This window comes from Ruditapes philippinarum, unplaced genomic scaffold (assembly GCF_026571515.1).
Source record: "Ruditapes philippinarum isolate M1 unplaced genomic scaffold, ASM2657151v2 ctg20907_1_1_1_1, whole genome shotgun sequence".
Classification (NCBI taxonomy): Eukaryota; Metazoa; Mollusca; class Bivalvia; order Venerida; family Veneridae; genus Ruditapes; species Ruditapes philippinarum.
The window spans coordinates 1-27089 of record NW_026866985.1 but is presented as its reverse complement, the minus strand read 5'-3'; the positions used below and the strand labels follow the sequence as shown (position 1 = coordinate 27089).

General features: G+C 31.5%; 5 protein-coding genes across 7 annotated transcripts; all 5 read right to left on the bottom strand.

Annotated features, from left to right (window-relative positions):
* Nucleotides 1-243: 243 nt before the first annotated feature.
* On the bottom strand, nt 244-1848 carry LOC132734411 (uncharacterized). Its single transcript, XM_060721145.1, has 3 exons — nt 1697-1848; nt 820-993; nt 244-460 (listed from the first exon to the last, which is right to left on the bottom strand). The coding sequence occupies exons 1-3, from the start codon at nt 1775-1777 to the stop codon at nt 266-268; spliced, it is 450 nt and encodes a 149-aa protein (XP_060577128.1). The 5' UTR covers nt 1778-1848; the 3' UTR covers nt 244-265.
* Nucleotides 1849-4949: 3101 nt separating this feature from the next.
* LOC132734414 (ganglioside GM2 activator-like) lies at nt 4950-10085 on the bottom strand. The gene is made up of 5 exons (XM_060721152.1): nt 9937-10085; nt 9513-9686; nt 7567-7749; nt 7234-7370; nt 4950-6666 (listed from the first exon to the last, which is right to left on the bottom strand). The coding sequence occupies exons 1-5, from the start codon at nt 10018-10020 to the stop codon at nt 6639-6641; spliced, it is 606 nt and encodes a 201-aa protein (XP_060577135.1). The 5' UTR covers nt 10021-10085; the 3' UTR covers nt 4950-6638.
* Nucleotides 10086-13406: 3321 nt separating this feature from the next.
* Nucleotides 13407-15955, bottom strand: LOC132734415 (interferon-gamma-inducible GTPase 10-like). The gene is made up of 3 exons (XM_060721153.1): nt 15916-15955; nt 13900-14268; nt 13407-13612 (listed from the first exon to the last, which is right to left on the bottom strand). Exons 1-3 carry the CDS (start codon nt 15953-15955, stop codon nt 13407-13409), a joined length of 615 nt encoding a protein of 204 aa, XP_060577136.1.
* Nucleotides 15956-19649: 3694 nt separating this feature from the next.
* On the bottom strand, nt 19650-22543 carry LOC132734412 (ganglioside GM2 activator-like). Of its 2 annotated transcripts, none has more exons than XM_060721149.1 (5): nt 22339-22543; nt 21534-21619; nt 20858-21040; nt 20544-20680; nt 19650-19894 (listed from the first exon to the last, which is right to left on the bottom strand). In XM_060721149.1, the coding sequence occupies exons 1-5, from the start codon at nt 22352-22354 to the stop codon at nt 19867-19869; spliced, it is 450 nt and encodes a 149-aa protein (XP_060577132.1). In that variant the 5' UTR covers nt 22355-22543; the 3' UTR covers nt 19650-19866. The 2 variants fall into 2 exon arrangements, with proteins under 2 accessions (XP_060577132.1, XP_060577131.1); XM_060721148.1 differs by having other exon boundaries at nt 21534-21707; nt 22339-22535.
* A 256-nt stretch (nt 22544-22799) lies between these two features.
* On the bottom strand, nt 22800-26321 carry LOC132734413 (uncharacterized). 2 transcript variants are annotated; one of them, XM_060721151.1, is made up of 5 exons: nt 26011-26321; nt 25521-25697; nt 24915-25103; nt 23720-23815; nt 22800-23222 (listed from the first exon to the last, which is right to left on the bottom strand). In XM_060721151.1, the coding sequence occupies exons 1-4, from the start codon at nt 26089-26091 to the stop codon at nt 23732-23734; spliced, it is 531 nt and encodes a 176-aa protein (XP_060577134.1). In that variant the 5' UTR covers nt 26092-26321; the 3' UTR covers nt 22800-23222; nt 23720-23731. The 2 variants fall into 2 exon arrangements, with proteins under 2 accessions (XP_060577134.1, XP_060577133.1); XM_060721150.1 differs by having other exon boundaries at nt 23720-23856; nt 26011-26319.
* Nucleotides 26322-27089: the final 768 nt, after the last annotated feature.

Genomic DNA, 27089 nt, shown 5'->3' with positions numbered 1-27089 from the left:
TGTGACATATGTAGAGCAAATTATAATTAAACGTTAAAATTAATGCATTCATTCTATATTGAACAAAAAACTGGCTTAGACTTTATCAAAAACAAATTTTTAATTATCTCCCTGTATGTACATGAAACATTTAATTCGGTAATATCTTTACAAATAATGTTTTTTTTTTAAACTTACAAAATAGATAAATCTTCATTTGATCATCAGATTTACGACATAAAACATAACAAAATACGTTCTGGGTCCTTTAACAAATACATCATGGTCAAATACAAACCTTTAAGAAAGGGCACGAACAATTGTTGTCATACCTCTCCATCATAAATTTTGGGCAGCTATTATGTTTCATTAATCTTTCAAGTTCTGCACACAAGTGATTCAAATAGCAATAATATTCACCTATAATGTCACACAGTTCCGTGTAGCCTCTATCAGTTTTTAGTCTCCAATTCAAATCAACCTTTAATAAACAAGAAACAAATTAAATTAAAAAAATGTAACGGTAGAAACTTTACATTTTAAAGGTGTTTTTTTAATTGAATTTTAATATCTAATTGTTCAGGCAGACATGTCTTTTTTCTGTATATAATGAAAAAGTCCTTTAAAAACAGAATTGTCATGAAGATAAGTGTAATTAACTTTAGCGAGACCGTTTCCTATGTTTGTCAGGATCTTAAAGGCAACGTAGGCAACTATATTTGAACCACCCTTGGACAAGTATATCTTGGTGTAATAACATTTATCCGAAGGCAAATTTAAGTTGTTATATCTTATTTTGGTTTATTAATATGTTTTTCTTTTCTTCAAATTCGCGCTTACATCTATTCTGTTGCCGTCTTGTCCAACATAACTTTCTAGATTAAATTCCACGGTTAGAATAATCAGCTCTCGGAGATTTATTGGATCAGGATTCAACTGAAAACGCTGCACGTGAAATGGGGCGGCTGACCTGTTACAGTTTTTAAAGTGAAAATTTGTCTGGTTGGCGACATTCTATAGAGAAGAAGGAAATTATATACAATGTACATGTATATCAAATGATAATGTTTGGTTTCAAGTTGTTCTATGTCTTTGTGTTTGTTTCTGTTGTTGTTGATTTTGAATAATTGAGACGGTTTATAGGCGATAACAGAAGCTGCAAGCTATATGTACCATTCAATGTCCCTAACATTGGCCTCAACATAATTTTACATTAAAACATGAAAAGGTTAAGATTTAAATCAATAAAAATGTGTTTGAACGGCAGTGATCCTAAAATCTTTAGATTAATTATAAGCCGATCCTGATCCCAAATTAAAAGAATGCATTTATCAACAATGAGAAAAAAATGTGCAGAACAAGATACAGGTGACATGAAGTTTTATTTATTTAACAGGATCAGTGATTATACAGCCTGCATATCACAGAAATCTTTAAATTTAAAGAAACGGGCAACATACCTTGGGAATGATTTAACGGTATTCAAGTAGGAGTTCTGAAAACTCTGCACAAAAATGTTAGATTGGTGGTATTAAATATCACAATCAAGACACATTTTTGCTGAAACGATCTTAAAGGATAGAAAACATAACATCTGAGTAAACGTGAAAGGCAAATTTTACAGGAAATAAAATGAATCAAAATTTTGAGGAAAAAAAACAAGTATCGATAGAGCAAACAATAAGGCAATCAAATAATAGAAGAAAACTAACTTTACCTGATATACCAATATCTGTGTTGAAACACCAAGCAATAAAAGATCGAATGTAAACAAAAAACTTGGTGTCATACCGTACATTTCGAGTACTCCTGAATTATAAACGATTTTTCTTCTGGTTCAAACGGAAATTTATTTTACATTTTGATCAATGACAAATGCTAAATGTAGTTTAAAGTAATCCTTGTGTTTGTCAAATATTAAACATGATACCATTGAATAGTTACTTTTTTCTTCCTTGTTACATCTCATGTACAACACATGATAGTTTTTCAATAATCACACAGTGGTCGACTTGTTAACACTAGTTATCTAAAGATTGTTAGCCGCATGACTTCAAACCCTGCCATGAGCAACCCATTTTTTGGCTGTTGGTTTGTTATATTTTTGTTGTTGTTGTTGTTGTTTCTTTTTCTTACTGATTTGTTGCAGAAACATTTTCGGCAATCTAGTTTCCTACATGATCGACCAAAAAATATTTTTTTTTATAACGAAACAATTTAAACATGGTTGTTAAAAAGGTAATTGTACTAACACACTATGCTAAAAACACGTAATCCAGGGGAAGAATGCATCAAATGTTTTTTGGAGTTTTTGGTTTTGTTGTATACAATATAGCAATACCACGTGACCAAAATTGTTTTCGGCATCATTCCTAAACAAATATCGCTCGATTCGAAAAAGATAAAAGCCGTTAGTATTTTATTTCTGTACAAATTTCTTTTGGATATGCACCAGTCTACGGGGAAAAATAAGCTTACCACAGAATATTGGATCCCATCAGTATATAAGCTATTTTATCAAACATTTTGTATAACTTTGGAAGTTGTTTGTATAGGAGCGAATTTCAGTTGCAAGATATTTCGTTTTCTTGCAATATCTGATCTACACCATGATAAAAGATTCAGGTTAACATCAACCGTGAGTACGGAAGACAAAATCCTACCCAAATATGTTCATATTTTATTTATAATGGCGTAAATATTATCTTTCTTTTCAATTGTCAATTCTGGCCCGAAAAACAATGGACTACTGTTTAAAGCAGATTTCAGAATTGGGTGCAACTGCAAAGCAACATCCGTTCAGTTCCCTGTCTATAAAATGTTCACCAAAAATTAACTTTCTTTGTTTTATTTTCTATACGATGTACATGTTAATTCAAAAACACATGCACCAACGATTTTTATTCGCAGCGCTATCAGTGATTTTGAAAGCCGTAAAATTGCTGTATGTATTTGTTAAGAAATTTATTTGCTCTTTAATCATTGTTCTTTCACGGCAATGATTGTGAAAAATCTTTAAGTGTCATGAAGCAATACTTATCGTGAACTTCAATATATGTAGAAAATCAGAATCCAAAATAACGTCCAAAACGGCGAAACTAAAAATTATACATTCTCGGTTGGACTTAGCCAATAACAATATGTATAACCATACATATACTAGGTAAGGAACCGGTGGCAATGTCTTAGTTATAGCATGCAAATTTATTTTTACATCATTTTTTACATCCAAACTAACTGTCTTTCGTAACCTGGATAGAACTTCGTTCCATTCAGAACACTTCACACTTTTTATTTTTTTATTACATGTTTTTCTGTTGAATAACTGCCTACTGACCAATTTAACTTTATCAGTCACCCTAAGGATGAAGCATTTGTAAGACATGGGAATTAAATAAATATTACCTCCTTCAAAAAGCAATCTTCCTTTATAGCTATAGAGCCTTCATATTTATTTCCAAAGTACCAAAATCAATTTGTTATCTTGAAAGTAAAAATGCTACGACGGTAGGACGGAAAGACGCCAGGGATATAACATAATATCAGCAAATTGTTAAGGGCATATTATTAATGTACTCAATATAAGTGGTCATCCTATGAAGTTTGACAGTTGTGTAACTGTTAAAATATCAAGGTCATTCTATATTGACCTCTGACCTTGTGACTCCAATATAGGCAATCTTCCTATGAATTTTGAACACTGTAAGTCAGATGGAACTTGTGTTATGCTCCAGAAACCACAATTTTCAGTGTTAAGGTCATTGTAACCCTGACTTTTGATCTTATGGCACTAAAATCAGTAGTGTGTCTCGCATTGGAAATGGCTGCTCATCTTATAAAATTTTACAGCTGTAGGTTGATTAATACTTAAGTTATTGAACGGAAACCGTTTTCAGTTTTAAGGTTATATTGACCTTGACCTTTGACTTTGTGACACCAAAATCTACAGCGGTTTTCTACCTAGTATGGACAATCATACTATGAAGTTTGAATAGTGTGGGCAAAATGGAAATTAAGATATGCTCGCTAACGGACAGACTCACAGACGGACGGACGGACGCCAGGGGCATAACATAATTTGCCCGAAATCTGTTCGGGCATATAAAAAGTCAAGTATTTGACACTTAAGTAAGAACAGCTCGGGAGACAAACATTTGACAGTTGTATGATAGAAATTGAATATAATCTTCCAATGAAACCGAAATTTTACATATGATATGTTAGCTACTATTATTCAATGGGCAAATTGATCAGTGCCACATGGATCACAATCCTAGTTATTGTCGGTGTGACTATTTCCAATGTCAATCATTTCTAATTATTATCGATAACCAATTTCATTTCCGCTTTTTTTAATGTTTTGTTTCAAAAAATTTGACTGTGATTGATGGCTATTGTTTTGTAAAATCATTAATCTGTTTACTATATTCTACTTTGTTCTCTCCGTATGGCGTCCATTCTCGTTCCTTATAGGTGACTCATGGCTAATTTTGTGCCTTTAATAAACAGAGATTCATAAGTAATGCAACTTAGTTACAGTACTATAAGGTTAACATGACAAAAGTTCCAGGTCATATGAAATGATATCGAAATTATTCTACACAAAAAAAAATCTGACTGATGATGAAAGTGCCTATTGTATAATAATAAGAATAAAATGTTAACGTTACTTTATGCGCGTAACAATAAGCTTCATAATTTTACCAATGCATGTACATAGTGCTTAAATGTTGTGATTTGGTTTATCAAAACATATGTCAAGTTCAGAAAAAGATATATACATGTATCTTTTAATATTCTCTCTTCTGAGCAAAAAGGAACATCTTCGTCAAAACATAGCTTTACTTGGATTTGAAAAAATAAAATAATTGATTTTTGTACAGGACTAAATCAGCGTGATTTCAATTTCAATTTATTTATTCACTCAGGTCATGCAAACATGACAACATAAGGTAATATTTCAATTACATATACATAAATAATCAGACAGTATCAAACTAACATGATATATAAATTGTTAACATAAACAATATCGCGGGAAAGTTAGTATTACAAGAAATACTTCGACATTGACTTGACGTGCACTATTGCGGTACTGGTAAAGGTTTCACTATCTGTATGTATTTAGAATAATTATTTTTTAGAGATTTATCACGGATCATTTTTTTATAAAGTCAAATTATTTCCTGCAATGTTTCATGTTGCTTATAAGACCATTGTTACAGTTATTTTGGAACACCTGCCGTTTACTAGATTTACCCAGGTTGAATAATTTAATTACATATTTTCCTTTATTGATATTTTGAATGTCTTCGCCGAAAGTTGGATGTTCATATTTGAGCATTCTATCTAAAATATGCTTTAAACTGTATTCCATTTTTTTTTACTTGGAGCTGGTGCCAGAATTTTGTTTTGTAATTAGCATTTTATATCATATATTGTACAAACATGTAATAAAAATATTTTTATGTTAAAGAGTCAAAACCGTGCCAAAAACACCCGAACAAAAGCCACCCTTTAACAACACATCAGTACTTAACAGAATAGAGGATCCTCTTGATAAGGTACTCTTGTCTATAAAGGAAATGTTATATTTCTCCTCTTTGCGGCCCTGGTCACAGGTGTGACTGTTATTATGCATTAAAGTATATAGTCAGTACAAATACATTAGTTTCAAATAAAGCTATATTAATCAGTACAAATACATTAGTTTCAAATGAAGCTATATTAATCAGTATAAATACAATAATTTCAACTGAACCTGTATAAATTATATCAATTGTACATAACTAAAACTAATATAGCCTTTTTCAGATGCGATAAAGAAACTCTTCATCAATTTAGGATTTTCATATAGAACAGTTATTTTGAGAAAAGGGGGCAAAACGAAATGCAGTTTACTTACCAACCAGCTTTTTCTCACTCAATAAATTGTTGAATCTGATATTTTTTCTTCCCTTCGATTAATATTTAGAGATTTACGTTCATTAAAGCTTGGCTGTTTTTGACATTCTTGTGAATTAATGACAAAAAAAGTCCTTAACAATTGTTAAATGATATTGGAATGGATTTTTTATTAACTTAATAACATAGATGACTGTTTCTAGCCTTTTGGGTCAAGCTTGTAAAAAAATTTGCTTGATGCGTATCAGTGATATAAGGTAAACAAATGGCCATGCATTTGGATAAAACATCAGTTATCAAGTCGTCAATTACTATTAAATATGCTATTTGTAAACACGAATGTCCATGTAACATACATATTATGAAAGTTTTCACTTTTATTCGTAAACATAATTGCAGATATTTTAATCAGGGACACACTATCAACATGTTTTGAGAAATGTCTTATACGAAGCCAATTAAGTGTATTTCCGAAATGTAACTAAAATTGTTGATCGCTTTTCATTTTATTAAATACATATTTAATACAGAATTCAGGTCATTTTATCGGGAACATGCAGGTTAACATTCATATAGTTCTGTATTGTAAGTTATGTGAAATATGATAAGTTCCGTAAAACAAACAAAACTTCAAAACACACGTTGTTTTTTGCCGCGACTATAGATATGTATAAATTAATGCCAGTCTCATGTTTTTGCCACTGTCGATAAACTAAAGTAATCCACGTAAACTGATATAGTAACATTTTGTCATATTATCTGTATCCCAAGGGGTTGCAGTCGCTGAAAAGATTAAACCGAAAATTAAAGGAATTGATAGATAAGAAAATAAAAAAAATAAACTAAGGCAAGTTGTCAAAGAATTTCTATCCCTCGTGATCCAAACAATATATGTATTCTATTTTATTCCTTAAATAATAAACTGTAAAAAGATAAACATGAAATCGAAGGTTAGATAACAAACCAGATATATGCGATTGAGGATAATCTGACTTACATTAAAACATTAAAAGGTATTGTATCTGACCCTAAAACGAACATAGTGAAAATATATTTTTAACGACCTTGTATTCATTACATCTACGTATACAAAGTTTTTTTCTTTCAAACTTGTATGTGCGCACATAATGCAATTACGCATATCATGTACATGCTGTAATTATACATTATAAACTTGAATTGTCTATTTCTGAATGACAAACATGTAGAACATTGTAATTATATACAAACTATGAATAAATCATGTTATTACATATTCTCATTCTGTGTATCATTAGGTATACTATTCAAGACGTTTGAATGACCAAAACTAAAAATTTGAATTATCAAACATAATACGAAATATATTACGTTATGCAGAACTGGATTTCCACACATCCCAATATCTTTCCTTCCTCGTGTAGGTTAATGGTCAAGACAAATGTTCCTCGTACCTCATACGATAGCTGATCTATGGGAATTTTAATAGGCGGCAAGTCATACGGCCTCTGTAAAGATAAAACTAAACCTACTGCTATAGATCATTTAAAAAAAATATAAGCGCGTTCATTTCTTTAAAAATTATTGTCTTATAGACATGATTATTATAAATTATTAGAATTATAAGATATTAGTTATGAAAAGATAAAGTTTACTTATTACATATCTTTGAAATTGGTTTAGAAAGACATTATAACCACCTACTTTAATGAATGGGCAACCACAAGTATTGTTATACAGTTTCGGTATGTTCTCTGGACATGTTCTGTCTTTCATAAAATCTTTAAGAATAGAACACAAATCGTTATAATGACAGTATGATTCCCCTACGATCTGGCATAGTTCTGTGTAACCGGTCTTTGTCTTCAAACGCAAACTTAAATCAACCTGTAAAAATTTCAACATTTATAACAAACTATAAAAAAATCCATTAAATTCAGCTTTTTCATAGTTATACCAACCAGTGTTGAATGACAAGTTGTAAAAGTCCTTAATATGTGGCAATATTACTGGAAGGAATCCTAATAACGAATTGAAATTTTAACAGAATTCCGTTTCTTTTTTCTTTAAATGACAATAACTATATATATTACATTGCATACATATACGTTACGATTTTTGACGTTACAAACGTTCAATATATAATTATAATTATAGTTACTATACTATCTTATATCTCTTGCAAGATCGTCTTAAAAATTGGCTCAAATGTCAACAAGGCAATGTTCAAACCTATGCCACTTCTGTGCCAGCTCATGGTTACCCTTAGAAGATCGAAAGACCAAATATCATCACAAGTTTGTGTCCGGTCTATACATACTACACCCCTTGAATGATTTTCTTGAAACTTGGCTGAAATGTTCACCTAAGAAAAGGCAATGAGCAGAACCGATGTCGGCGTAAGGTTGAAATCAAATGTCAATTATTAGGTAATTTTGTGTCTACTCTATAAATCCTATATTCCTTAAAGGATTTTCTTAAACTTGGCTCAATTATTCACCTCAACGAGGCTGTGTACAGAACCCGTGCCGCCTTGAAGATCAAATGTCAGCCTATTTCGGGTCTGGTCTTAAAATCATATACCAGTTGAGTGGTTTTCTCTAAACTTAGCTCAAATATGCACCTTAACAAAGCAATGTAAAGAACCCATGTCGTTTTTGTGCAGACTTAAGATCGTTCAGCACGACAATATTGTTGTGTATACATTTTACATGGTATTTTTAGTTTCTTGTATTTGGCCTTTTTCAACTTGGGTGGTTCCAGTATTCCTACTTGAATACTGTATAATCACCCTTAAATTTGTTTTTGACGTCTTGCCTGTGAAATGAAGGTTTCATAACCGCAGATCCCCTTTCAAAATTCCATATTATGAAGTTCCCCCCATTGTTTTCTCGTTGGCAGACGCATTCTTTAACTTGGGACCACTCGCCGCTTTTCATTGAATAACACTACTGTGTCACATTGAAGGTTCTATGATAACCGCCGTATGCACACATCTGCGGATGATTCTAAATTAAAAATTTTACCATTTTTGTGTTTGGATTTTGAATTTTGCTTAAGCCGTTGCTAGGGGGCGTGATCGGTAATTTGCACTTTCCAGTACCGTCCATGAACAGGCTCAATCAAACAGAGCCTGCAACATTTTACAATTTTGCCGTGTTGGGCTTTCTTTGAAGATTCTGTTTTTCTCTATTTTAATGTCCAGGTCACCCTTTAAGGTCAAATATCAGACAACTTAATATGTATCTTTATAATTCAAATTCAGATTTAGGATTTTCTTTAAACTTGGCTGAATTGTTATTCTCATCAAGACAATCCGCAGAAACATGCGCGGTCGTGCATGCTTTAAGTCACCAATGGCGGTCAAATATCTACCAGTTATGTGTCCGCTCTTTAAATAATAACCCCTTAGGTGCAAAATCCTTGCTGTCATTTTGCAGGCTCAAGTCAACATTATGTGTCTGCACACAATAAAAATAATAATTACACTAAATAACATTATGTGTCAAAGAGATCAGATCAGGTAGGACTACTATTCATCTATCCTGTGGCAGCTCTAGGTACTGTATGTATTCTGCTTATTTCTACTCATTGCATAGAGTAACATGCGTTACATACATTCCAAATATACGTTATATTGCTAAAGTTACCTCAATGGTATTATTATGGCTTCCAGCATCTTCATCGAGTGTACTTCTTGAACGGATCGTTATGTCATTCCCAATCATAATTGGGTCTGGAGATATATCGAGAAAATTAACATAGAGTGGGACAACTGAGGTATTGCAGTTGGAGTACCTGAAATTTCTCGCACTCATCGACTCCTGAAAAGGTATGGTTTCAGGGAATTTTATATTCTCGTTATACAGTGTAAACACTGTTGTGCAATAAATTTATCAAATATATCTAAAGTGTTCCTTTTGCAAACATATATGAAATATCACCAACCAATTTTAAAAATTGATTAACGATATTCTCCATAAACATATTTTATTTTAAATGAGTATTATTGTTTTAATGCTTTGATTCAATTATCATAGCTTATGGAAAAAAAACAAAGAAAAAATACCTAACCTTGAATATATGCCTTTGTGATGATACAAAATCAATTGCAAAAATGCATAAAACGCATACTGTAAACGACTCGAAATAAGCCATGACACACACACTACGAGATAAATAACCAAAACTAAAAAACTGGAAACGAACACGAAACCGGACGGAAATGACAAATGGTTGATTTCTATTGGAATTTATTGCATACGGAAGTAAATATGCGATTCGGCAAGACGGTTAAAAGTTTAGTTCGGCGTTATTTGTTTGTTATTTGTTTGTTACAGCTTTACATGTGTTTATTGTTATAATACTCATGTGCCTTGTTCTTGTACGTTTGTTAGTTCGGTTCGAATGCACTTTTTAATGCAATGGGAAATGTTGAAACAAATATTGCTATTCACTTTAAATCAAAATAATAATATTTACAGATAAGGTTAGGACAATTTATATTTTTTTTACGCTTTAATGTATAACCAATATAACGAAATGTTCAAATAGCTCGCAAATCTAGGATTTTTTATATAAATATCTGAATGTCATTCTACACTAAATCTTGATGTAAATAGGGAGCGTGGACGGTTACTTGCACTTTCCAGTTCCGTCCATGAACAGGCTCAATCAAACCGAGCCTGCAACATTTGCAATTTTGTCGTGTTGGGCTTTCTTAAGGGATTCTGTATTTCTCTATTATATTACCAAGTTTGTCATTTCTTCCAACTTAATGTGTTGTATTATACTACCAAACAAGATAACCTATGCCATACTTAGTAGTATTACTATTTACGTCATAGTGCTTTTTCATGGTACAAGACATTTTCCTTGAAAATTCATTTACTTCCTTCACTAAATTTTATTTCTAAAGCTTCAACATAATCAGTGCCATATTTCTTTGCAGAATTGTTTATTTCAGGTTAATTAAGAACCATATCAATTGGATGTCTAATTTCTGTTCCAAACAACATGGTTGCGGGTGTTACTCCAATAGATTCCTGAACAACTGAAGAGCAAAGGGCCATAAAGCATAATGGTACATACTTATCCAGTCATTTCTATGTTCAGACACAAAGACCATAAGCATATCAAAAATACTTCTGTTTGTTATCTAACTTTTCTTTGTGTTTTCTTAACACCAAGATGACCACTGGTTGCAGTATAATGTAATTGTTCCAATACATATTCCTTCAGACATTGGGATATAACTATTTAATTCACTTTAGTATTTCCCACATCATTTAGCCATTTTTTATTGTAATACATTGTTTATCATTGTCAAAGATTCCCATCTATATTTGAAATATTTGATTTGACTATTCAGGCAAGATACACTATTCCATCCTGTTTTTTTTATTGATTTCTATCAATCTTAACACATGTTTGATATGTGGAGCAAACCTCTGTTACTGTGCTAAATAAATCTATATTTTCTAAATTTTCTGTTCCGTTATCAGTATTTTAACCTTTATCTTTGTCTTTGTCTACATCACTGGTCTTTGTTTCATGTTCCACACTCACCTTGGTCATGGTAGATGTTCCTGGTTTACTGTCATTTTCAAGATTCTTCTAGATTCTTATGAGAATGAGATCTGACCTCTGTTGAACCTTTTTCTAAATCAGAAAATAAAATAAAGAATTGTTTGGCTAATGCTGAACACGAAGAACCTAAATCTAATTCAGTTTTCATGATAGTTGCAATTGCACTAACTGCATTAGAAGACAGGCTTCATTTAGTTAAAACTATTTGTGTTTTCGGTGGAATATCGAATTTACTCTTAACAAAATTAAACTGGAATCCTTTTGAATAAGTCATTCAACACCACTCGCACAAAATAAACGTTTTAATTGTAATATAAATATGTTATTTCATATCGATATATATTCGTCTAATTAAAGGTCATATCGTTTAATATCCTTTGATAGAACACAAACCTCTCTGGCGTGGGTTCGATCCCCGGGAGATGCTTTGGTAGTTTAGCGCGGAGGAAGGTTGTCTAGTACTGTTGTAACTCTCCAGGAACGATGGTTAGGAAACTACCCGCCTATATGACTGAAATACTGTTGAAAAAGGCGTAAAATGAAACAAACAAACAGAAAGAACACAATGAATAAGTACATGTACCAGAGAACCAATTGCCGTCCAAAGTGCCTCCAAAATAACTAAATTTAAATGAAATCGACAATGTCTTCAGTTTAAACCTATTTATTTCCCGAATATATACTTTTACATAATACATATACAATACAAATCAAATCAAATATGTTTATATTCAAGAAAAGGATCAGCACGGCGGATTAAGTCTTATCAAATTCTTCTTTTTAGTGTATTTCATAATGTGTCGAGTTTTGTACTATAATAAAAAGTATGTTAACAAGGATGCAATAATGAGTAACAAGTAAGCAATAAAAATGACTGAAAAGAAAAGATTTAATGTGATGCTGTAGCTAACAAAAACATAATAATGTAGCAAAATTGGTCTGGTAAAGAGGAGACAAGGAATGTCTCACAATTAGATCAGATAAATCGTTTTCTTTTGGAGTTGTACATATTAACATACTTGAAAATAGTGGCATTATCTGTATCAGGGATATCTGGGTTGCCAAAGAGAAGAGTACTAAGAGTAATGTTAAAATTGAAATTGTCTATATGTGTTAAAATTTGGGCATTCAAATAAATAATAAAAATAAGTTTCCATTTGTCCGCACTCAGAGATATATTTTTCGAAAAAGGTGATAGTATACGGAGCTGCATTTTGTGCGTAATATTGCATGTAATATTTGAAGTTTCCTATCACAATAATAGAACAAACTTTGGGGTATATTGCTTGTTACGTTGTAGATAACTTTTTAACATTGAAAGTGTTGGCAAGTTTAGTACGTTTATGGGTAGTTTGTTCCATTCACGTATTTCAGCTGGGATTAAGACTTAAGATATAATAAAATATAGAAATATAAAGCTAATATACCACTTGTGTCATTTTAGTTCCTTTAGTTGTTGCGAGTGTTTGTGGGATCTGGTATAGGTGAAAAGGTATTCAGTTGCTATGCCGTATTTATTTTTTTTAACAATATATAAGTCTATAGTAATGACGCTTCTGCTTTAATATTTCCAAATCAAGCCTTGTTACACCCGATAATATTCTAGCACATTCGTTAAAAAAAATATTATTCAAAGGATCAATTTCATATTGAAACGCATTTCCCCATACGACGTTTGCATATTCAATAGATGGTCTTATACACGACGTATTAACTATTTCTAAAGATTTTCGATCTTATATAAATTTTACTTTTCACATTAATTAATGCTTTATCATGAATATGCTTAATATGTGACTTCCATTGCATTACAACCCTTCAAAGATTTTTGTCAGCAAGTATTTAGTTGATTTGTATGATATTACTCCAGCTGCAATGCTTCCTAAAATAGGTAGCACGGACTTTGCAACTTCTTCCACTGTTTCCGATATGGCAAAGTCTTGACAGGAAACCGTTTACCCTTTCACTGTGCAATTCATGATCAAATCTGTCATTTGAAGTTCCATTTTCAGCTCTTCCTTGCGCACTCCTAGCATTTCTGCACTTCTTTTGATTGCATCTTCGGTCAAACCAAATTGTTCTCTGTACAACATGATTTCTGTCAGCATTACAACAAAATCCACGACCGTATTCAAGCCTGGAAGTGGAATTGCACCAGTCCCTGCAGATAGCAATGAAATGAATTGAATTCTTTTTTCAAGTTCCTTCCTCTTCTGAAACAATATTTCTTCGGCTTGACCAATAATTGAAAAGCTATGGCTTCCCGTTTCCATTCAGGTGTATCCTCGATTATTTGTGCTTGTAGCCTATTGAAGTCAAAGTCATCTGTTTCAAAGTTTTCGATCAAGAAAACGTGACTGTCAGATATATGATATTGTTTGAGGCTCTGTAAACAGTCACTGCGTATTTCGTTCAAGATTTCATCTCTTGTACGTGAGAATGCCCTACCTTTTGCCTCATTGGAAATATCATTCAATACTTTGGTTCCTACAAAGTAAAACTTTTTACCCATCTTGTTTATAGTGTTTGCCAGCCATTCATCGTCTTCTAAAAATCGCTCTGATGAAAATATAAGGAAACAGTAATAATTTGCTAGTTGGACTGTATCATCATAGTATTCCCGTTTGAAATTCTCCGTTCCAACTCCAGGTAAATACCAAAATACTATACTAGTATTTTTGTTCTTAGGATGGTTGTAAGACTTGATAGTTTTCGTGCATTCTCTGATATTAGTATCAGCAGCACCCTCCTCTCCCGTTTTAAGTCCCTGAATGAAGTTAATAAAAGTTGACTTACCGACTCCTGTCTGTCCAATAACTGCAATATTCAATGGAATTTTACGCCATTGATTAAGTGTTTCTGTGGTATATTTTTAACACCAGCAATACCATGCTTTTTTGACTCAAAAAGAAGTGACTTCTCTTTCACCAGGTTCGTCGAGACACTCAAACGTACTGTTGCTAGGCATCATTTGATTTGGATTTAAAGGGCACTGAAATATATAACATATTGCTTTATATATATACCTCTTGCTTTAAATATTATTGCTCCTTTTTCGAAGGTTTAAGTTTAATGTTCGAAGTCAAAACAAACACACTGGTTGCTTAGATGTTTACATATCAATATATATACACAAAGAATATTTGACAACGTATTGATACGCAATGTCCTATTCAATTTAAGTGTCTGTACAAAATGATTTTTGTTAAACATATCCAGACCAAATATCTATTAACTGAATGAACAAACATTAAGGCATAAAAAGTATTAATTTGCGTTGTACATATTTTAGCTCACCTGAGGAAAATGTGCTCCACTATTGTCTAGTAGACCAACATTTGTCAGAATTGGCCAAAACCCAGGGTATCACTGTCCTTATCAACTAGTGATTTCAATAGCAAACTTTGCCGTTCCATATTAACAAATGACTTCCATAGCAACGTTTGACTTTTAAAGCAACCAGAGACTTTTCATAGCAACCAGAACATTTCCTTAGTAACCAATGACTTTATCAATCATTTAATTTGCAAAGCACTCAATGGATTTATACGAACCATTTGGACTTCCATAGAAAGCATTTACTGACAATGTCAACCCCAATAACAACCATTAACTTTCGTCATCAACAATTGACTTAACGTAGTAACCATTGATTTCCATAGCAGCCATTGGTTTTTCGTAAATTCCAATAGGATAAACGATTGACCTTCTAACAAACATAAACAGGATCACACGGAGGCTGCAACATTTTTAATTGTGTCGTTTTGGGCGTTCTTTCAGGATTTTTTCTGTATTCCATAAAATTTATTTTCAACCACAGCCATTTACTTATATACAGTCACATTGAATGTCAAAAATTCCCTCCTTAGCAATAGCAACCATGCATTTTATCATGTGCACCATTTCATACGAGAATTTGAGTTTTAGATGTAAAAGTTTAAAACTGTCGGATATGTGAAACGGTGTATAGTTTGCGTGTGCAACAACAGGGGTATTTGTCATTTTACAACCGGTGTTTATCGGCAAAAGAAATATTGTATATATTGTAAAAATCAATTACTTTAAGAAGAAAATGTTCATCATGCTTGTTAAAGGTTAAATAGGATTTATATGAATATTTTACTAAAAGCATTGAGAATAAACCAATATGAAATTTCAACAATCTCCTAACAATCGTCATACAGCGAAACACGCTAATAAGTGCACCGTTATTAGCGTGTTTTCGCTCCGCTTCCCCGCCATTTTAACTTATTTCAACTTTTTATTTTCGACTTTTCATTTTGGCAGGGTCCCGGGGCGCAAACACGCTAATAAGCGGAGGCGCCGGGTAAAGTTTTAATTATAAAATGCCGCCCGCGCCAACGCTAATTAGTGTGTTTTACTCTGAACCCCGCCGTTTTATTTCTTAAATCTCGCTCTGCATCCCCGCGGGCGAAGTTTTATTTATTAAACTTCGCCACGCACCCTTGTTAGCGAGGGTGTTTTCGCTCCGCATCCCCGCCATTTTAACTTGTTAATGCTCGACTTTTCGCAAAACACGCAAATTAGCGTTGGCGCGGGGCGAAGTTATATTTATTCCGATTTTATTTATTTATTAAACTTCGCCCCGCGCCCCGCTAATTAGCATGTTTTTGCTCCCCGCCACGCCATTTTTATTCTTAAATCTCGCTTCACACCCCGCCAAGTGAAGTTTAATTTATTACACTTCGTCCCGCGTCCCCGCTAATAAGTTTGTGTTCGCTCTGCGCCCCCACCATTTTAACTTCTTAATTCTCAACATTTCGCTTGGCGGGGTCGCGGAACGAAAACACGAATGGCACTAATCAGCCACCATATATTTCAGATATAAAACAAAAAGTACTTAGGCAATTAAAGATTAATCAAAACAAAATTGAAAAGGAAGTAACCCTTTTTATGTAAACACGCTTTTGTTTCAATTGACAGAGAAATTAATGGTAAGATTTAACAATTATAGTTTTTTTATCTTGAAAAATAGAGCACTGTTACATGTGTGTGTTTAAAAATGAACTGTAAGGGAACTAAATTCCTATCACCATTTTCTACGCAGTCGGTATGCAATTACATTTACAATTACTTGATTAATATGCAAAAGATATGATAATTATAAACATTATATCTATTGAACACATCAATGATCATATACTGTATTGGACACATTCACTTGATAAGTAAGGATACTTGGTTTGTTTTTCGATACTTTCATGTGAAGGAGTAAACTTACAGGATCGTGATCGTTTATGGATGGTATCGTTATTTTGGATAAAAAATTAAGTCAGTAAGTATTTGTGGTAAAACAGACTAAGAACAAAAATGTTCACTAAAATGTAATGAGACTTAAACGCAGTGTAAAATGTTTTGTGGGAGAAAGTATGGTTAAAGACAACCTTAACATCTTAATATCTTAACTAGAGAGTTAAAGAAATATTAATAATTATATATGTGTATTTTATCTTATAACTATTCTTGACATTTTTCTTTTATGATGGGAAGAACTATCATTTACATATTATTTATGAACTGTTCTTAAAATTGTGTTTAAGAGTGGCAAAAACTTCCTATATATTTGATTTTAGAATGACCAATTAGATTCCCAGGTTTCGGCATGCAATTCTAAAATGATCAATAAAAATGCTTCTTATATTCAGTTCTACCCTGTTTTATAGGATGGCAAACTAACTTTAGACGGCTAAAGGCCTTAAGATGTTATCTTGTGACCACGACTATTTATCGTGTGGCCACGACTTACTATCTTTTTGCCATGAGTTATTATCTCATGAGTACGACTTTATATTTTGTGTACTCAATAAATATATTATTGCCACAAGTTATAATCTTGTGACCTCGACTTATTATCTTGTGCCTCATGATATTATTTCGTGGCCATGACTTATAATGCTGTGGCCACGACTTTTTATCTTGAGGCCTGATGATATTATCTTGTGACCACGACTTTTTATCGATATTATCTAGTGACCACGACTAATATCTTGAGGCCACAACTTATTTCAGCCAATGAAAATAGTTGTTTCATCAACGACTTACATATCATTTTCAAAGGAACAAATAATTATAATATGATACAAGCAAGCTAAGCATCCTAATATTTCTTTTGTACAGAATCAAATGCAACTACAGATGTGACCAAAGAACATAGATGCCCCAACTTTTCAATGTGTCCACAATGCGAGTTTATTGAATTTATTCTGCTAAAGGTGCAAAATGCAAGCTGCATCATTGAAGGGTCATTTGACTTAGTGTAATGCTGGATGAGTTAATTACATGAGTTTTATATTAGTGTCCGCAATGTTTCAGGCATAATTTGATGGAGTATGACTTGGCTGGATGATTTGTTGTGAGTTCAAAGGACATAGATATCCGAACTTTCAACTGTGTCCACAATGCTGGGTGCATTGTTGAGTAAGTTCTGTCTTAGTGGCCACACTTAATGTGCATTTTTTGATGGTGCATTGACTTGGTTCCCACAATGTAGGTTGAATTTATTGAGTGAGTTCTGTACTAGTATCTTTAATGTACTTGTATCTTACAATTAATTGTTGCAGTATTGAATCATTGTCCGTAATGATACTAACAATTATCATGTCATGACACAATGTTTAGCTCTATAAATCATTTTACCTTTAGAGAAATAGGAATACTATAAGGATTTTACTATCATTTTACCAGTTTAAGTTCAAATATTCTGATACTTTCAAAAAACCAAAACAACATAACATGAAAAAGAAAATTATGCATGTACAATTAAGCTTTAATTTACCAGTAAGTTCCAGCTATATCATATTTTTCTATTATTACTTTTACTGGTCCTTTCTAGGGAAAGTAATTTCTGTATAGGAATGATTAAAAACTAATCAAATTACATTAGTCCTATTCTCACATTATTTTACAAGCACTCATTTCAAAAGAATAAAACTGCTTGTTCAATACTTAAAATGTCTGAAATTGAATTTTAGCGCAGTGTTAAATGCTGTTTAAATTCAGAACATGTAAAAATCGCTTTTGTGAATTATGGCAAGTCTATAAAGTAATTATGCTCATTACTTTTTAATCTTTTAATCAAATGTAGCCTTTCCATTCAATTATACAGGAGAATCAATGTTTTAATATTATTTATAAAAGTGGTATTTTAGACGAATGGAAGCTACTAATTATTATTCAAACAAAGAAATGCTATTAATTTTTTCATGGGTAAAACCTTTTTCAGTTTTGTGTTCCGATCGGGGTCATATGTATTTTGTTATAAGATCACAAAGATCTGATTGTGCCATTCTACTTGTATTAGTTTTTCACTGTATTTAAAGTTGGATTGGTCTACAACGGGCACATGTGCCATAATGGTTTTAAATATTGATAAAACAATTATACATGTATCATTTAGATATAAAATCCAACTTTTCCCGTCGTATGTCATAATATGAAACTCCAGAATACATGAGCCAATGTACGAGCATCAACAGATAGTGCAGTAACTAGAATGCTGGTAACTTATTGCACTCGAGTTATTGCACTGTATATTTATGGGTATTTAATTTTATCAATTTTATAGAAATGATTTAAACTATGATATAAATTTAATTAATTATGTATCAGACAACATATTTGTATCCTTCATACTGTGCTGTTACGTCTGATGTTTTGAGGTGCTTTCGACCAACGTTTAAATGTTTTTCGTAGCAGTACTGGTGCCATTTGAGGTTACATAATCGTCGCACCAATTGAAGTTTGAATATTTTGATTTGGATGAAAAGAAATAGCCATAAAAATTTATGCCACCGCCGACCCTTGTACCCGGGTTCTTGTTAAGTCTCGGCATCAACTGTTTGGAGAAGGGATAATTGTTCTTTTAAGTATTTAAATCCCGTTGGCTCATAATATTGACATATTATCTTTAAAGATGAATATTAAGGGGAAGCACTCGTTCATATTTTTATTAAAACGTAAACTTTTAAAGGGCCATTATATGTGTACATCTTGGTTCAATTCCCTTAAATTATCAGTTTAAATATTTCACCCTCCTATCGTAATAATAGAATAAGAGAAATATAATAGCTAAACTAGGCAAACCCTACCTTCTCTAATTGTTCTGAGAACCGTAAACCTCATAAAGGTTTTAACGAAATAAACATGAAGGTAATAAATTAATAATTTTAAAGTTTATCAAGTTAGGTTCTTCATTTAGTTAGGCTTTTCAATTCATTAGAAATGTGTAAGATACACATTTTTTTCGGCAACATGAAGGCTAATTTTCATATTATGTTGAATGATATGTTATGTAAATATAATCAGTTCTGTACAACGAACACAATCTCTACACATAACTTCCGCACACATACATTTTTTTCTGAATGGTCATTGCTGATATAACATTATGTCATATTATCTGTATCCCAAGGGGTTGCAGTCGCTGAAAAGATAAAAGGGAAAATAAAAGCGATTAAAACAGGAATATTTTGTTACTGATAGATTAAAAAATAACAAATCTAAACTAAGACAAGTTGTTAAAGTATTTCTTTCCATCGTCATGATCTGATCAAAATATTACATGTTCCATTTATTTTATTTAAATAGGTTAACTGTAAAAAGATAAACTTGAAATTGAAACAAATCATCATCTTGAAATTTAACAAATCAGATAAATGCGAATGAGGATCATCTTACTTACATTGAAGTATTTGAAATATAATATTTAACCTTATAGAGGACATAGCGAAAATATAATATTTACAAACTCGTATGCATTAAATCTATGTAATATACAGTTTTCACTTTTAAACTTTTATGCGCGCATTAATGCAAAGCAGCCTATCTTGTACATGTTGAACTCGAACATAATAAACTCGTTATAAACTTCAGTTGGCTTTTGATGGATGACAAATATTTAGGGCACCTTCGAACATGATTTTGAAAATATCTTTTCATATGTACAAGACATGAAAAGAAATACATTTGATATTCTATTCAAGAAGATTTATTGTTTACAAATGACCAAACAAAGTAGTACTACGAATATATCTAAAGTTATAATTAAAAACAAAGAGCGAATTATATCTTACGTTATACAGAACTGGATTTCAACACATCCCAAAATTTTTCCTTTCTCGTGTAGATTAACGGTCAAAACAAATGTTCCTCGTACCTCAAAAGATAGCTGCGTTAAGTTGACTTTAATACCCTGGATATTATAAGGCCCCTACAAGGATAAATATATTGCTAATATAATTCCTTTCTTAAAGAAGTGCGTTAATTTTTTTCATATTTTTGTCTTTAAAAAAGTATTTACGCAAAGAAGTGATATAAGGTAAGTTGATATATAGTTTGCTTTTAACATATCTTAGAACTTGTAAAGGAAGAAATAATAATCACGTACTTTATTGAATGGGCAAGCACACGTATTGTTGAACTTTTTTCGTATGTCCTCTGGACACTTTTTGCCTGTCATAAAATCTTTCAGAATAGAACACAAATCGTTATAATGGCAGTATGATTCCCCTATGATCTGGCACAATTCTGTGTAACCGGTCTTTGTCTTCAAACGTAAACTTAAATCGACCTGTAAAGATTGCAGCATAAAAATCATTTTGTTTATCCTTCTTGTTTCATTCAATCAATGCTGAATATTTACAGCAAAATTTGAACGGTTTCGTATGTTTTTGTTTTAGCTGGAAAAAATTAGTGACATGTTATATGGCTTGGTATATATACTTTTATTTATCGTTTATATGCGACAATATTACTTGTAAAATCTCTATATTTCTAACATTACAACGTTCCATCCGTGCATTATATAGATTGCATACGTAGACGTTTACGATTATCCAACGTAAATCTTTATCACAAACGTTATTACAGGACGTTACTGTATATATTTTGATAACATTCTCTTTTTTATGTTTTATTGTTATAATGTTACTTTTATCATGTATATTATAATTCTTTAATTTGTTAATCCATGTTATGTTTTGAGAATGATTCGTTATGGTATGTAATTTGCTACACATTAGATGGAGTGAAATGATATATATGCGTTATATAACTATAGTTACCTCAATGCTATTGTTATCAATGCCTGCATCTTCATCCAGGGTCATATTTAAATCGATCTTTACTTCATTTCCAAACATTATTGGATCTGGAGATATATGAAGATATTTAACATACAGTGGGACTGCTGAGCTGTTGCAGTTGCTATAATTGAAATTTTTCTCGTTCATGGACTCCTGAAAATGTATGGTTTCAAGTGATTTTTATTATTTTCTTATTACAAAATGTAAATAATGTTGTGCATAAACGTTATCTACAAAAATATATCTTTTACAAAGAGAAGAAAGGCTTCACTTTTGTTTAAAAGAAAACATCACCAACATTTTGCAAAGTTTCAAGATTGAACAACGATGTCATCTTAAACATGTTTATTATCGATGAATTAATTGTTATAAATTTTAAAGCTGCACGCCTCCAGATGAGACAAAATAATGCAGAAAATTAATCTTTAGAACAATGTATTAAGATCTAAAAAAAGTAAAAAGATTCAATATCTAATTAATTATTTACATGTTATGTGCGATTAATGACTGATTTTGCAGTATCAATCACTATAATTATGCTGCGTTATTAACGCTGTAAAATGTATTTATGTATTTTCTTACCTCTTTTTGGCAATTTACGTGGATTGTAAGTGCCGTTTGCAATGTGTTAATTAGTTTCTTTTTCAATTTTTCTGAAATTTGTTTCAAAATTTTCATGAAAATTAGCATGAATCTGGAGGCATGCTGCTTTAACACTCTAAAAACAATTTTTAAACATTTATCACTTGTTAAGGACAAAAGAAATAAAAGAAAGGTACGTTACCTTGAAGACATTCCATTGCGAAGAAACCTCAAATAAATCAATAACAAAAAAGCTTAAAATGCATACTATGAACGACTTTACAAAAGCCATTGCATCCACACTACACATTTAATAACTAAAAAAAACAAGAAAACCAACAAAAAACCGGAAGGAAATTATAAGTGGTTTACATCTGTTGAAATTTTAAGCATATGACATTACGGAAGTAAATGTTTGGTTTGATTTTAATGAAATACAAAAAGATAAAAAAAATATTTTAACACGGTAACTGCGTTATTTGTTAAAACTTTGAACATTTACCTTATTTAATTAGTAATTCATTATCATGATTGAAAAGATCAAATACTCTCTTATCAATGATAACATTAAAGAATAATATTTTTATTACAATACGTTTGTATCAACATTCATTTTTATCTCAATTTAATAAACCAGTCGAATAAAATGTAAAAAAAATCAAATTAATGAAAGAAAATATTTATTAATACAAGAGTATATACTGACAATAAACAGATATAACATATAAAATTCACCTTGAATACCAGATTTATAGTGAAAAAAATTGTAACAGTTATATACTTTGTACAACATTTCAAATGTCCTGTGTCAGTTATTCAACTCCAACGTATAATCATTGTCAAAAATATTCATTCGATCATTTGAAATTACATTTCAGTTGAGGTCAGAACACCTTGTTTCTATTGTTCGGATATGCTTCATTTTGCAATTGATTTAATATGGAACCAGATTTTCAATTGTTGAATATCAGTATGCCAATCCATATGCCTAAGGTCATTCAAAACATTATACATTATTGCTGATTTGGTATTCGCTTAAATTTGGCGGCAAAACTGACGTATCATCCTCCTAGTGGCGTACAATCGCTGGAAGTAAAACAGTTATAATCCATGTCAATATATAATGTTTCTTAATCAATAATTCACACGAAGGGTAAGGTTAAGGTTTTCGGCGCTTGATGTTGTAAGCCAAGTTAACTTGAACCGAAAGTGATTATTAACCTTTACCACCAGTGTAAACCAAGCTAGTCGACATACTACTGCAGTTTGACCATGTTTCAGACAATTTGCTGGGTGACTAGCAACGTTTTGTCATATCTCCAAAATTGACAAAGGATAATTTTTAAATTTGTAGCTACACCGTTTCATATAACAAATTCACGAGGATAAAGTTTATGGAAAATATGGTATATCATTTTTCTAATCTCAAATTATTAAGCATCAGACCTTTTTTACAAATTCCATAGAACATTGCCTAATGATTTAAAACTGATCGTATGGAATGTTAATGCAAATTATAGAAAATTAATGATACCAACAGCAACAGTTATTGCATATTAGATATCAAATCAAAACCTACATACGTGATACAGAATTCAATTCGTACACAACCAACATGTGTTCCTTGCTCTTGTAAATTGATTGTTAGGTCGAATGTCCCCCTTAGTTGAATGGGCAAGCTTTTAAAAAATATTGGTACTTTATGTACTGTGTAATCGTTCTACAAAATGAAAAAATGTTGTAATAAAATTACACGTTAGTACAATTTATGTAATGTTCAGTGTCATTAACAGATTCATTAAAATAAAGATTGGTTATCAATCAAAGGATACATGGCGAGAATATGCAGTATAAAATTTAATGTTATATGTATATTACAAATATTTTATCTACATATACATATAATTTCAGAATTATTTATAAATGCTATAGTAAAATGCCTAGCCTAGATAAACAAATGTTCTAAGTACTGGCAACTTTATTTATTTGGTTAACTAATATGTTATAGTTCTTTGTATATATGTCGTATTTCTAACACAATGCAACAATTGTAACAGAAGGCAAATTGACCGAACAGTTAGTTCTGAGATTATTATCAACTATTTATTACTTGGGCAATATTTAATATATAAATTATAATATGTTAAAATAGTATATACCTTAGCAGTAACACTAATAATTAATTGCAATTATAATAAGATGTGTTCAAATATATATGCATATACCCACTAGAAACTACGACACACAACTTATGCTTATAATTAGGGTACTTTTGAAAAAGGCATTCACTCGCTGCTATTATAAGGGATGATTAATTTCCCCGAACTTAATTTATCCTTCAAGTATGTCATTTGATAACTTGAATTATTTCGATATAACGACTATTATTACCTACACAACATATAAAACATGTGCTTTAATTATTATTGCAAAAAGAATGTCAAATCAACATCTAATGTAATTTAATCTAATGTTAAGTTTATTTGTTTACATTTATTTGTGAGAAAACGTTGAATTTTGCAAGTTTATATCTTCAATAACTTCGTAAAATCGTATTCTTTGAATTTAAAACAGTCAGCCTCGTGGGTCTTAGACTGCATTTTCAAAAGAGCGATCGCACACAATAGATTTAAATGACACAGTCAAAAATGTGTCAAGTTTATAACAAAGTGTAAAACCATCATCCACCCTGTTCATTTTTATAAGAATACTATTTATACTTCGCTTAATGCTGTGTTTAGTTCTTATGGATCAAATACGTCAGAAAATAACACAAACCTTTAAAAATGGGCACGAACAGTTATTATGATACTTTTCCTTCATAAATGCTGGGCATGTGTTTGGAGCACGGTCCATGATTTTTTTAAGTTCTGCACACAAGTCATTAAAATGGCAATTATTCTCCCCGATAATGTCACACAGTTCCGTGTAGCCTTCAGAAGTTTTTAGTCTCCAATTCAAATCAACCTAGAAATAAAAAGATAACTAAAATGTGTAAATCAGCTATATTTTCTTAAATCAGTGTTCATTTTTTTTTGGTACTTCTGGGATAGAAATATACATTGATGAAATTGAACGGCCAGGTTTAAAATGGTACATGACTTAGAAAACGATGCATGTATATGCTATCTTCTCCATTTACCGGTTAATTATCATAAAACAGGAAAACGACCAGGAGTTTAAAATCTGTGCTCGGAATATTATGTCTGATTATATATTCTACATGTCTACATGAACTTTACCTGTGCATATGGTTTTGTTTCTTAATCGAATTAACTCAAAGGTTTAAAATGGAACATGACTAAGAAAAATATATGCAACTTCTCCATTCACAGGTTAATTATCATAAAACAGGATAATCTTATTGAAATGATATAAACTTACATCTATTCTATTGTTGTCTTTTCCAACATCTCTCTCCAAACTGAATTCTATAGAAAGACGCATGACACCCATTTGAAGATTGATCGGATCTGGATACAGTTTTAAGAGCTGCACGTAAAATGGAGTTGCAGACCGGTTACAGTTTTCAAAGTGAAAATTGGTCTGGTTCCCGACATCCTATATAAAAGATGAAAATACTGTGGACTGTATGTCATTTGTTATAACATGTATTACACAAACGCTCACACAATGAATACCTCCCTCGGCAGACTTCACAGACGTAGCATGATGATGAAAGTCACATGACGTAACATCAAACTCAATAAATGTAAATATTGACCGTTACATAGAAATTCTAACGTCATTTTTCTCGTACCTGTGTTTGTTATATAGCTTTTTTAAATATCATAAGTATACAAAATAATGAAAATAAATTCAAAAAAATGAGGTTCTTGATATCAAAACAATCAATAAAAATACAAAAACTTACCTTGTATTTTAAGCTTTGTGTGGAAACACTTATTACCAGAAAATGATATACCCACAACACACCTAATATCACAATGTACATTTTGAAAAAAAATATATTGAATAGCGAAAATCCTTGCTAAAACGTGTCTGTGTTAAGCAGGAAATTTATTGTACGTTAAAAGAAAAGAACATAAAGCATAATTGATATTCAACTGACTGAAACTGTTTGTGACTGTTTAAAAATATTGTTCTCAAAGAAAATATTTACGTCCTTGTCAGTAACAACAATGAACACATTTTGTAAACACCTTTTCATCCCGGCTATTCAATCTAACGACAAGTCAAATTTCAAAGCATATATATTTCTTTTGTTCGGTTTCGGGTTGATTTTGGCAAAGTTGCTTGCAAAATATTTAATTACGTTTTACCAAGATTTGTTATAGTTGATTACATTAAAAAATTATCTTCCGTTTAACTTTTACAACATATGTTATGTTTCTTTTCACAGATTTAAATAATATTGAACTTGTCGGGTAGAATTATAATCATGTAATAAATATTGAAACTTTCATTGACTTTGGTAAATATAACGCAGAAGAAATGTTAGACAACAACAACAGCAAATATCAACAACATGAGGTGAGCCGTACTTCACTGAAGTGCAAAAATGAAAAATGAGATCAAAGATAAATTTGAACATATCAAGAAAGAAAATTGTAAAATATATTGTAAAATGATAAAAGGTGTTAAAAGGTGTGTTTCAATACTAGAGATATATTAACAAATATGTTCTCAAGTTCTCGGTTAGCCCATTTAGCAACAACAACAACAATGGCGGTAGTAAGTCGCTGAAAATCTGAGCTTAGCAAAAATGTTGGATAAATCAATCAAAATATCGATATTATAATTTGAAAAGTAATAAAAACTGTGGATATATCAATAATATAATTAAATACAATCGGAAATGGATTATATTTGGTAGAATATTGGAAATTGATAGATATTTAGTGAATATATCGCAGCGCGCGGAAAATTTTCTTTGTTGTTTCCTTTGTGTTTTCGAGTGAGCGAATGTCCATTTTTGCTAACATTTATTTT